The sequence below is a fragment of the Toxorhynchites rutilus genome, chromosome 1, assembly GCF_029784135.1.
Source record: "Toxorhynchites rutilus septentrionalis strain SRP chromosome 1, ASM2978413v1, whole genome shotgun sequence".
Lineage (NCBI taxonomy): Eukaryota > Metazoa > Arthropoda > Insecta > Diptera > Culicidae > Toxorhynchites > Toxorhynchites rutilus.
Window position 1 is genome coordinate 91128302 of NC_073744.1, and position 12641 is coordinate 91140942.

The 12641-nt window shown below is 40.2% G+C and overlaps 2 protein-coding genes across 2 annotated transcripts; one reads left to right on the top strand and one right to left on the bottom strand.

Moving 5' to 3' along the window:
• Window positions 1-6260: 6260 nt before the first annotated feature.
• On the top strand, window positions 6261-7798 carry LOC129761567 (uncharacterized). Its single transcript, XM_055759306.1, has 2 exons — window positions 6261-6535; window positions 7046-7798. Exons 1-2 carry the CDS (start codon window positions 6392-6394, stop codon window positions 7514-7516), a joined length of 615 nt encoding a protein of 204 aa, XP_055615281.1. The 5' UTR covers window positions 6261-6391; the 3' UTR covers window positions 7517-7798.
• A 1216-nt stretch (window positions 7799-9014) lies between these two features.
• LOC129761555 (protein SEC13 homolog) lies at window positions 9015-10210 on the bottom strand. The gene has a single exon (XM_055759290.1). The coding sequence runs from the start codon at window positions 10084-10086 to the stop codon at window positions 9106-9108; it is 981 nt and encodes a 326-aa protein (XP_055615265.1). The 5' UTR covers window positions 10087-10210; the 3' UTR covers window positions 9015-9105.
• Between the last annotated feature and the right edge of the window lie 2431 nt (window positions 10211-12641).

Here is a 12641-nt window from a genome sequence, read left to right on the forward strand (position 1 = left end):
TTGGCCACAAACGCAGAGATTGCTGCTGGCAAGATTGAAACGGAAGAGTAGTTCATCTAACGAACAGTGATTGGACATGAGTCGGGAGAAGGTGCGAATAAAGTCCCGACTCAAGTCCAGACTTTTGAACCACGGTTTGAGGCTAACCTTAGGGATAATCGAGTGAAACCACCGGCCCAATTCATCTTCATTCCACTTGCGTTGCCAGTTAGCGATGGTATTTTTGCGAACTAAAGAATAAAATTCATTGAAGGCGATTTGACGCTGATATATATCGCCTTCAATTGCACCTACCTTTGCCAATGAGTCAGCCCTCTCATTACCCGGAATTGAGCAATTTGAGGGGACCCAGACAAAGGTAATGACATAACAGCGTCTGGATAAAGCACTCAAAATTTTTCGTATTCTCTCAAGGAAGTACGGCGAGTGCTTTTCCGGCCTCACTGAACGGATAGCTTCGACAGAGCTAAGACTATCCGTTACAATGTAATAGTGTTCAACAGGTCTTGAGGCGACGCTGTCCAGCGCCCAGTATATCGCTGCCAATTCAGCAATATATACCGAGCAAGGATTCTGAAGACTGTGTGAGGTGCTAAAAAATACGTTGAACACTCCAAATCCTGTGGACTCATTCATAGAGGACCCATCAGTAAAGTACATATTATCACAATTGATACGCCCATACTTTGCATTGAAGATCGTAGGAACGAACCCCAATCTAAGATAATCTGGATTTTCATGAATTTTCTCCTTCATGAACAGATCGAAATGTACAGAGGAATTGATGTAGTCAGGGAAACAAACACGGTTGGGAATATACGAAGAAGGATCAACCTGCGTGGAGATGAATTCATGATATGAACTCATGAATCCAGAATGAAAATTTAGCTCGATCAATTGCTCAAAATTTCCGATCACCAATGGATTCATAACCTTACACCGGATGAGGAACCGAAGAGATAATAAATTGAAGCGATCTTTTAGTGGGAGTACGCCTGCCAAAACCTCGAGACTCATGGTATGCGTTGAGGGCATATATCCCAACGCAATACGGAGACAAAGATACTGAATTCGCTCGAGTTTAATGAGGTGTGTTTTGGCAGCTGATTGAAAACAGAAACTGCCATACTCCATCACTGAGAGAATAGTTGTTCGATACAACATAATAAGATCTTCGGGATGGGCTCCCCACCAGGTGCCGGTAATTGTACGGAGAAAGTTTATTCTTTGTTGACATTTTTTACTCAGATACCTAATATGAGCCCCCAAGTACATTTGGATTCGAACCAGACCCCAAGATACTTGAATGACATAGCATGAGTGATCGGTTTACCCAAAAGTTGAAGCTTTGGTTTTGCTGGTCTATGCTTCCTAGAAAAAACCACCATCTCTGTTTTCTCCGTGGAGAATTCGATCCCTAGCCCAATGGCCCAGGTTGAAAAATTGTTCAAAGTATCTTGTAAGGGTCCTTGCAGGTCGGATTCGTTTGATCCTACGACAGACACCACTCCATCATCTGCAAGTTGTCTTAGGCTGCAATTTTGTGTAAGGCAATTGTCGATGTCGCTTACATAGAAGTTGTACAAAAGGGGGCTTAAACATGAGCCCTGGGGGAGGCCCATATAAGAGACCCGACTTACTGCCGAATCTCCGTGAGAAAAGTTCAAATGTTTCTCACAAAGCAAGTTATATAACATATTATTCAATAGAGGCGGCAGACCCCGAGAGTGTAATTTGTCTGACAAAACCTCTATTGAAACAGAATCAAAGGCCCCCTTTATGTCCAAGAATACTGAAGCCATTTGTTTTTTTCGGCGTAAGCCATTTGAATTTCTGAAGAAAGCAACGCAAGACAATCATTCGTCCCCTTGCCCCTGCGGAACCCGTATTGTGTATCTGAGAGTAAGCCATTCGTTTCAACCCATCGATCAAGGCGAAACAAGATCATTTTCTCCAACAATTTCCGTATACAAGACAGCATTGCTATTGGGCGGTACGAATTGAAGTCGGACGCGGGTTTTCCGGGTTTTTGAATAGCAATAACTCGTACTTGTCTCCAATCATCTGGAACAATATTATTCTCCAGAAACCGATTGAATAAGTTCAACAAGCGATGTTTTGCCACATCAGGGAGATTTTTCAGCAAGTTGAACTTAATTCTATCCGATCCCGGAGCAGAATTGTTACATGAAAGGAGAGCAAGAGAGAATTCTACCATCGAAAACTCGGAATCAAGATCGCACATATCTTGTGGTATATCTCGAACAATTTTTTGCACAGGAGCGGAATCAGGACAAACCTTCCGTGCAAAATTAAAAATCCATCGATGTGAATATTCTTCGCTTTCATTCGTTGAAGAGCGATTTCTCATGTTTCGAGCCACTTTCCATAATTTTTTCATTGACGTTTCTCGTGACAAACCTCCCACGAAATTTCGCCAATAAGCACGTTTTTTCCCTTTGATCATGTTTTTAAATTGATTTTCAAGGTCCAAATACGTCTGAAAATTTTCAGGGGTTCCACGTTTTCGAAAAGCTTTAAATGCATTCGATTTTTCTACATAAAGCTTGGAACATATGCTATCCCACCATAGATTGGGAGGCCTTCGACGAATAGTGGAACCTGGGACGGGTTTCGTTTGACCGCGAACCGCGCTGTCATAGATCAAACGAGAAAGGAAGTTATACTCCTCCAATGGAGGTAAACCATCTCTGGAATTGATGGCTAGAGCAATCGCGTCCGCATATTTTTTCCAGTCAATGGGTCTTGTGAGGTCATATGCCATGTTTATAGATTCAGAAGAATTCGACCCTATGGTGATGGAAATTTTGATTGGCAAGTGATCACTACCGTTGGGGTTCTGGATTACATTCCACTTGCAATCTAACGATAGTGAATTCGAGCAAAGCGAGAGGTCAAGAGCACTTGGGTTAGCAGGAGGTTTAGGCACACGTGTTGTTTCCCCAGTGTTCAAAACGGTCATATTGAAGTTGTTACAAAGGTCATATATCAACAATGAACGATTGTCGCCGTACTGTTCCCCCAGGCAGTTCCGTGAGAGTTGAAGTCTCCCAAGATCAATCGTGGCTCAGGAAGGAGTGAGCACATGTCATCAAGTTGTTTGCGGCTAACCGCAGCTCTCGGAGGCCAATACAAGCTGACAATACAGAGGTCTTTGCCTCTGATGTTTGCATGACAAGCAACAGCTTCGATCCCTCCAATAGGTGGAAGGTCAATTCGAAAAAATGAGTGGCACTTATTGATCCCCAATAGCACCCCTCCGTATCTGTCATCACGGTCCAAGCGTATAATATTAAAATCGTGGAAAGAGATATCATCTCGCGAAGAAAGCCAAGTTTCGGACAGAGCAAAAACATCACAATTGAAGTTATGAATTAAAAATTTGAATGTATCCAATTTAGGGATAAGACTACGACAATTCCACTGAAAAACAGTGATATCTCCGACCTCTCTATCTAAATTAGACATCAAGAGAGATAATCATTGCAAGGAGGGGCCATGTTTGCATCAATTGTTGCAAAATTGTCTTTAATACTGGAAGCATTGAGATGACAAGGGTTCTGATGGAGTCGGAAGCATTGAAACACTTGAAGATTTGATCCAAAAGGTCAGCCAACTTTATAAATCCCGATTGGGAAGTTGAGCTGGACGGAAAAACAGGGACAGTTGGGGTTTTTGATGTCCCCTCGAGTGCTGGGTCGTTCGAAGGTAAACTATTCCCACGGAAGCCAGGAGGAACCTGATTTTGCTTGTCCGCTGCACTCGATTTTTTAGGCAAGCTAGCTGGGGGTATCACCGGGGGGACTTGTTCTTGAACTTTGGGAGTGGTCACATTTTTGCGCCGGGGATTCCCTTTGAAAATAAACGGTGTGCCCCCGCTAGCTGTGTCCGCTTCCATTTCATCAACTGGCAACGTGGAAAAGGTATTGTGTGTTGAGATTGGTTGTTGTTGTTGTTGGGCCAGTGGAGAAGCGCCCTTTAAAATTTCCGCAAAAGTGCGCTTCGAGTGTTCCTTTAAAGAGCGCTTCTGTTTCTCCCAGCGACTCTTGTAAGTTTCACAAGCTGAGAGCGCGTGTGGGGATCCTCCGCAATATGGACACTTATGCTCAGTCGCACTGCAGGATTTCCCCTCATGTTGCTCCCCGCAAGTGGCACAGCGCTCCTTGTTGGCACAATAATCTGAAGTGTGACCAACTGACTTGCATTTGTTGCAAGTCATGGGCTTTGGCAAGAAGAGTCGCACAGGTAGTCTCAATTTGTCCACCATAACGTAGTCAGGGAGGGCGGCACCAGCAAAGGTGACTCGAAACGAGTCTGACGGCGTAAATTTAGTTTGGTCCCCATCATGGGAGAGTTTCCCGAGTTGGCGACAGTCCAAGATCTTTACTTCCATTGAGGGAAGCTTCTTGAACTTACCTTTTCCTTCTTTTTTTATTTGTTCGCTCGTCAGACCCGTTTCAGTTATCACCCCCTCAATTTCTACGTTATAGGAGGGTATAAATGTTCTATATTCGAGAGTGAAGTGTTGGTCAGCAACAATCTCGTTTGCGTGTTTCCGTTCATTCACGACAACCCGCAATTTGTTCGGTCTAACCCTGCGAATTTCAGATACAGAAGAGTATCTGGCCAGATCTTTCATGATCTGAATCACGTTAAGGCTTTTACCTTTTGGTTTTGGCCGGAGGAAAACAACCCAAGGGCCAGTTCCAGGTGCATCTTCTGGATAAACTCTGACACGCGGAGCGGAGACAACAGAGGGAGAAGACGAGGACGAAGACGAGGACGAAGACGAGGACGAAGACGAGGACGAAGACGAGGACGAAGACGAGGACGAGGACGAGGATTGGGTTGGATCGGAAACATCAGAAGGGGGAAGCGAAATCGATGATGGGAGAGGGGGAGTGGAAGTAACAGTGGGTTCAGAAGGGAGGCTTGCTATTTTCTTAGAGGGGGGTTTGGAAGGATGAGCAGATTCGTCCCCAGAAGAATTATCTTCTTTTTGAGGGACTCGTTTATGTTTTTTCCCAGATCTTGTATGGGATTCATTATCGGAGATCTCCATCTCTGGAGATTCTCCACTATTCTCCATTTTACAAAAATTTGTGTCTTATTTTTAATCTATTATTGATTTTAACAATAATCTCAAAAAAAAAAAATAACAAAACAAACAAAAAAAATTATGATGATAATGTTAAGCAATGAACATATGAGTTGAATAATAATATTAATATTAAATATGTGTACCTTAATATAAAAGTTGTTCCGATACTGCGCTCTACTGCCCTAACCAGGGAGAGACAGAGGCTACGCGCTATGGATCAACACAATAGCGCAAGAATAGCTCACACGGTCACGCGATGATAACGTTAACGACAGCCACACGATGGCGATCCCGTTATGCCGATGTTCAACAGCCGCCAAGGGCTGCCAGCTGCAAGAGCGCTGCTTCCTTTGTTCCACTTCACAAAAGGTCAATTCGAAAGCGGACAGCAATGACCTTCACTCGTACACTATACCAATAGCACAATAGTAAAAGTGGCAACGCACAATACCGACACTGAACTTTACTCGTCAAGAGTTGGATAGCGAATATGAGTCTGCAATGATGTCAAGGCAAAAGTACTTATGTGTATGAGTTCCAAACTTCATACACACCAGATGGGCCAACCAGAAGGACTGCCGGGTCGCAGGTTGAGTATCGCTGGTCTAACGTCATGTGTATTGATATATACTAAATATAATAACTTTTCTGTATTAAAACTATGGAAAAATATCATATGGTGAGTCAAATATTTTTGATGTGATGAATAGATGTGATGAATGTTTTACAGATATGTCTGTAAATTTACAAACATATTTGTAAATCTGGCATCTCTGGTGGTCTGAGAATTTATTGCAAGAAATCGCTTGAAAACATGCATGAATTTGCTTGAGAATGAAGTGGATTGAGTCCGCACCACTTAGATAAAATCTTGTTCGCTGTTGCGGAATATATTCTTCGTTCATATTTATTGAAATAAACTTCAAAACCTCAATGTAAGTTTAATTAAATGTGCCATATAACAATGCCAATTAGAATAAATATGGAACAAGGTAAATTATGAATTTCAGTTTCCTTCGATATGATTGTGAAGACATTTTAAGATATTTTTTCGTACCACGTGAAGATATTTGAAAATCAGCTGGCATCCCTGCAAGGCACACAATTTTTTTTTCCACTTCTTGTTTTGTGCCAAAGCATTCAGCTGTCAGAAACCGTCATAACAAAGTAGTCTGCTGATTTTTATGAACAAACTTTGCATTTGAAATAAAATTATTGTTAAGATTGTTTTTTCATCAAAATTATAAACACCGAAAACTGTCCAATGAGATGGGAAGCTTAGAAGAAGCATGCATCACTGGATTTCTTTGCCGTTTGTGTTCCCAAATTCACAGATCGGTAATATTCATCTACGGTGCGGAAGGAAAGGAACACAAACTGGAACAAAAAATCAACAATTATTTGCCCGTTAAGGTAGGTAATACACTTGAGAAGCTCTTTCCGAACATACAATGGATACTAAATTCAAGTGGATCGTAAAATGCACAATACGTTCATTATAAACCAGACGCTTCAACCGTTAGATTTCATTAGTTTTATAATTATTTGCATTTGGTGAATTTACAGTTGAAATACGGACAACTAATTACATGTAACTTCACTAACTTCAGAGATGTTATATACATATTTTTTGCAATTCTCCGAAAAAAGATCCAGAATTTATTACAAGATAATTTTAAGTACCTATTCCTGAATATGTTTGATTTGAGCCACAAATGCAAATGTAGAAGGCGTCTAAAAGGACTTTGCAACAAACTTATTTGTGACCAAACAATAAGTCATGCCTTTTGTGACCAAACTTTATTCAGCAGTACAGTATTCTAAATAGTTTTTGCTATTGAAGTTGAGGGAACCTTATCAGCTCTTATCTTTAAAAAGCCTACATAGATAGACAATCAAATCTAGTTTTTTTTTAAATTTCAGATTGCTCCAACTGATCCTCTACCGAAGACTGTTTGCGAGGGATGCATGAAGAAAGTTATACAACATCATGGAATGATAAAGAAAATTGCCGAAACGCAGAAGAAATTCAAAAAAATGCGAGAAGAGGAAATGTTACTTCGCCAACAATTGAACGGAAATAATGCCAATGCTACCGGACAGCAGCCTAACCAAAACAGCGTGTCATCCGGAAGCGGAAATACCAATAATATTTTGAATCCCGCACCTTCACAGCTAACATCTTCTACACCGGCAGTTGCATTTTCAGCAGCTGCCAATACACGAACTTCGGCTACTATCAGTCCTAATCTGAACCGTAGGATAACACGATATGCCCTTCGGATTCATCGGCAATTGAACAATGATGTAAATAATTATATTGAAAACGTTGGTAGCAGCTCATCATCTTCATCAGAAGAAGAAAGTGATAGTGATAGCGCGGACGGGAATTAGTTACACGAGATTATTATTTATTATTAATAGATACCTGTAATTCCTTCTGTATTAAAATTCGTCCTAACATCGAGCTGTACATGACAAAACGCAACATATTTGCCAAGTATTTGCTTGAAGTGATGGTATTCTTTGCATACTAAAATTTTCAATTTATGAAACAAATTGAAAACAAAATGTGTAGCAATGTTCATTGCGATGATGCTCGAAACAGGACTATCAAGGAATAATAAATTATAAGTGACATTGACTATTGAAAAATAAAATATTCTATTTATCCTAGCCGTATTTGGTTTAAATAAGCCATCCGCTATTTGAAGCCACGCCACTTCTCATTTGTTGGTCATCGAAATAACATGGTTACCGCAGAGCGTCGAGCGGGAGAAGATTGTTTTCTTGTCGGGTGAAGGAGGAGTATGGAATAGAGTTTCTTTCCACAAGGGCCCTTCTCAGGGCTAGAGGCGGAAACCAAAAATACAATAGAATGAAAACACAGATGCGAGTGAGCTGGCATAACACAACGAGCGGATATCATTCATGCCTGATGCTAATGATGTATATTTCATGAAAGTATGCTTTCAAATACCAGCAGGGTAACATTGATGTTGCATGTTGTGGGGTTCGATCACATCTCAAGCGGAATATAGGAGCAAAAGGGTTCATAGTTTGTGATCGATATCTGAGTGGGAAGGAGAAAGTCTGATGCGAATTGAACCAAATAAACGAGAAGTGCTGATAGCTTTCGACTCTACTCCTCTCTTTCGAGTCTACTGAAGTAATAAAAAATTAAATAGCTAAAAAGTTATTACAAAGATTTCGATGCATTCTAAAATAATATCCGAAGTGATAAACAAGTGAATTGAATATAATAATTCCGTAGTTCTACGTCGAAAACTGCGGTCGTGTCCTAGATACAACACATTAATTTTTTTTTTTCATTCAACAATGGTGACCGGACAAATCATGATCATTTTTTGGACAAACCATGATCGAAGGTGAACAAACCATGAACATAATTTCTCTTTGAGGAAAATCGTTAAAAAAATCATAAAAAATGAATAATTCCAACGTCTTATGGTAGTATTAGCAACTAGAGAATTGGGGCTTTCCAAAAACCCAATATCGCATTAATTATATGTGATTTTCAATACGAAAAATTGGTTTGCATTTACTAGTTACGTGAAAACACCCTCAATCGGACAAACCAAGATCATTTACCCTATATACCAGGGTGAATCAAAAAACACAACTGCATGTTTTTCAAAATTTATAATTATTTTATATCACAACTTCTTTTCAATAATCAGATACTCATAGAAATTGAAATACAACAACTTTTTTTAATTTTTTACCCTAGAAAATCTCAATATTTAGAGAATCTTTCAATAAACCCCGACTTATAATCCTTATGTAAACCGGAACAAAAGGGAATCGACATGTATATTTGATTTTGAATCTTCATTATTTGACACTACAAATTTTCTATACCATAACACTGTTGTATCTGGAGAATGAATGTTTATTTAGATGCGTTTTGGTACAAATACAAAACATATTGATAAGCTGTGTTTGTATATCGTTGCGTTAATCTACAGCGTTCTTTGCTCTGGCACCAAGGTATTTTGAGTTTGATTCAAAGAGTGTTGCTGACCGGATGAACTTGTATCTTCGCTAATACAAATCCATTGACCTTCGTTATTTTCGCGCCACAAACTGATTTTATTGTCTCCTCCAGAAACAGCTAATATATTGCCGGTCAATGACCAACTAACATTCCATACAACATCATCAAAGTTGTTAAGTATTGTGGACTGCCAGTTCAGTAGATCTTCACTGCTCCAAATGATGACTCTGCGATCTTGGGAGCAACTGGCGATCTGATGGCGTGGAAGACCAACATTAGGAGCCCAGGCTACATCTCGAACCCAATCCGAGTGCAATTCCAAGCGTTTTTCTTCTTCCCAGCGCTCGCCATCTTCCTTCCAAATTTTTACGGAGTTATCACATCCTCCGGTGACAAGACGTTTTACTGCTGATTGTTGTTTGCTTGGTCTTTGATCAAACACTGGCTCGGGACCCGTGGCAGGACACCAATTGATTGCATTGCATCCAATACTGTGGGCATTTGGAATTTTCTTTGCGTCCCACGTTCCTGCCTCGATGTTAGAAGTTAAAATTGACACGGATCCATCCGAGCTCCCGCAAGCCAGTATCAAACCGTATTCAGCTGGGGCCCAAGCCACGGAATTGACTGATGAATCGTGGTTGCTATATTCGAACCATTTACTCCAATCTCCCGGACCGGCTTCTTTCCAGATGATTACCTTACGATCGTAGGAACACGATGCAAGTATGTTACCATAACGAGGATGAGCCCATGCAACTTGCCAAACGGGTCCACCATGGCCTTTTAAGTCTGCGGCTAGCGTTTGGGCACCGCTTTTTATATCGAAAATTTTCACGGAGTTGTCCGATGAGCAGGTCGCTAAACGGAGGCCGTAGTAATCCACTTCCGCACCATGAATCATGTCCTCATGGCCAGTATCAATTGTGTTCAGGACGGATACCATGTTTGGAACAAGCAACAATATAAATCTTTTCCTGAATCGAAATTAAACACTTTTATTCTGTACTTTTCTGTTGAAATGTTAACATGAAAACAGATATAATTTGACGTGGAAGGTTTGACCAAGATATTAGTAAACCAGGTAAGCAGTTGCAAGTGTCATTTTGAATAAAAAATATTTTTTTAAGGTACATTTTTAACTGAATGGTTGCGTACAACTTTCATTATTTGGATAATTCTCGCCTAACTTTTGCAAAGGTACTATGTAACAAATGTAAACAAATCGAGTTAATGGATGCACGCTATTAGTTTTCAATCATTGAATGCTTAACAGAAACAATCGATCACGTATCTATCTTCTTTATCTTTTTGTCACCAAAACAAAAAAATATCCAATGTACAGTTTCGGATTTTAAGCACTTGGCTGTTACTTTGGACACCACTCTCCTCCGACGCTCGAAAAGTCCGAAGTAACAAATTGGTCAAAACAACATGAAGTCGTACTTCGGTCGTTTTGAGTTTTTGTTTCTTTCAGGTGTTGTTATCGATTTCAGTGCAATTCAACGAGTGATAACAATAATAATCTTTCTTTAGAACGAAATGTTGATATCTGGATTGTTGTTTAGTAGTTTCAAATTCTTATCGTGCAAGGTAATATGTCCAATGTGCGAAGGCGGCAGTCAAAACGTCTAATGTAATATTTTTCGCTCCAACATTATGCTCAAATCACGGAACAACAGTTACGATTGGTTTTTCAGAGTTATTATTGACTGCTAGGTGAAAGTAGTGATAAAGATCAATACCTTTTAGGACAATAATGTTCGGGTCTTCAACTTCGTTCCTCTCGAGTTGACGAAAACGTTACATTGGATCTTTTGAATAGTAACGCGAGAATTCTCGCGTAACTTTTGAAAAGTTCCTATGTAACAAATGTAAACAAATCGAGTTAATGGATGCACGCTATTAGTCTTCAATCATTGAATGCATTACAAAAACAATCGTTCACGTATCTATTTTCTTCATCTTTTTATCGCCGATACAAAAAATATCCAATGTACAGATTCGGATTTTAAGCACCCGGCTGTTACTTCGGACGCCACTTTCCTCCGATGCCCGAAACGTCCGAAGTAACAAAGCAGTCAAAACAACACGAAGTCGTATTTCGGTCGTTTTGAGTTTTTGTTTCTTACAGTAGTTGTTATCGATTTCAGTTCAATTCAACGGGTGATAACAATAATAATCTGTCTTTATGTCAATAATAATGTTGTGTTATGTCGAAATGTTGATTTTTGGATTGTTGTTTAGTAGTTAGTTTCAAATTCTTATCGTGCAACGTAATATGTCCGATGTGCAAACGCGGGCAGTCAAAACGTCCAATGTAACATTTTTCGCTCCTTGGCTTCAACTTTAAACTCAAATCACGGAACAACAGCTACGATTGGTTTTGGAGAGCTATTCTTGATCGCTAGTGGTGAGAGGAGCGATAAAGATCGATAACTTTTAAGACAATTCGCGGAATAATGTTCGGGTCTTCAACTTTGTTTTTCTCGAGTTGACGAAAATGTTACATTGGACCTTTTCAAAAGTTACGCGAGAATTCTATTTTACTCAACCATGTTTTTAATTTTAATCGTTTTGGCGGAAAAGCACTGTGCCAAATGTCCGATTTGAACGCAATTTTACCCCTTATTCCACGCGGCGAGTAACGTGAGATAGCAAAGTTTCTCGCTTCATTGTGGAAGCTACCTTACTTTTCAATTCTTTTTGATACCAGAGTCGATAACATATGAGGACACGACTTCAAATCTCACCTAGTGACAAACTGTAGTCACGCCTTTCGCCTGCAGGGATGCAGTGGCTTGAGCCATCTCACCTCATTCGCCGCACGGAATAAAGGGGATTGTCGCGACAAGAAGCCACAGTTTTGATCAGTTTGATCAGTTTTGTGTTCCAATTTTTCCGTGAATAGTAGCTGGGCCGAACCGCCACAAATAGCGTGCGAGGTGGTGCGGCCCAGCCACTGTTTCGTAAAAAAGAAAATACGGTATAATTTGATTAGATGACTCACTCCAGACATTCTTCCAAAATGGAAGTTTAAAGTGACGACCCAGCCAAAGGTGTTGAAAGTCACTATAATACATAAAAAAAATCAGACGCGACTCGCGTTGGACATAGGTCGAGCACATAGTGAACGCGATGCAATGCGGGCATAGACGCCGGCGCGTTTGCGGGAAAGCTCTTTCGTTCACGAATGTGGAATTTAAATGCAAACCACCCGCGATGCTATTCTAATTTCAATGCGGCGAACTGTTCGAGGTATATTTTGCCGCGTGTAAACGTGATGGTTGCTAGATGATTTTCATAAATATCTTCACAATCTGCCACTCATACCTTGTCGGTTGTATTGCTCTATGCGATTGACCAATTCGTTCTATCCCTAATCCATTACAATTAATCTTGGGTCAAAGCGCTTAACAACAACAAAGAAACTTTGATCTTGAAGAGATTCGCAAGATAACGCTGTAATTTATGGAATATTCTTTACGTGAAGCTTTGTTC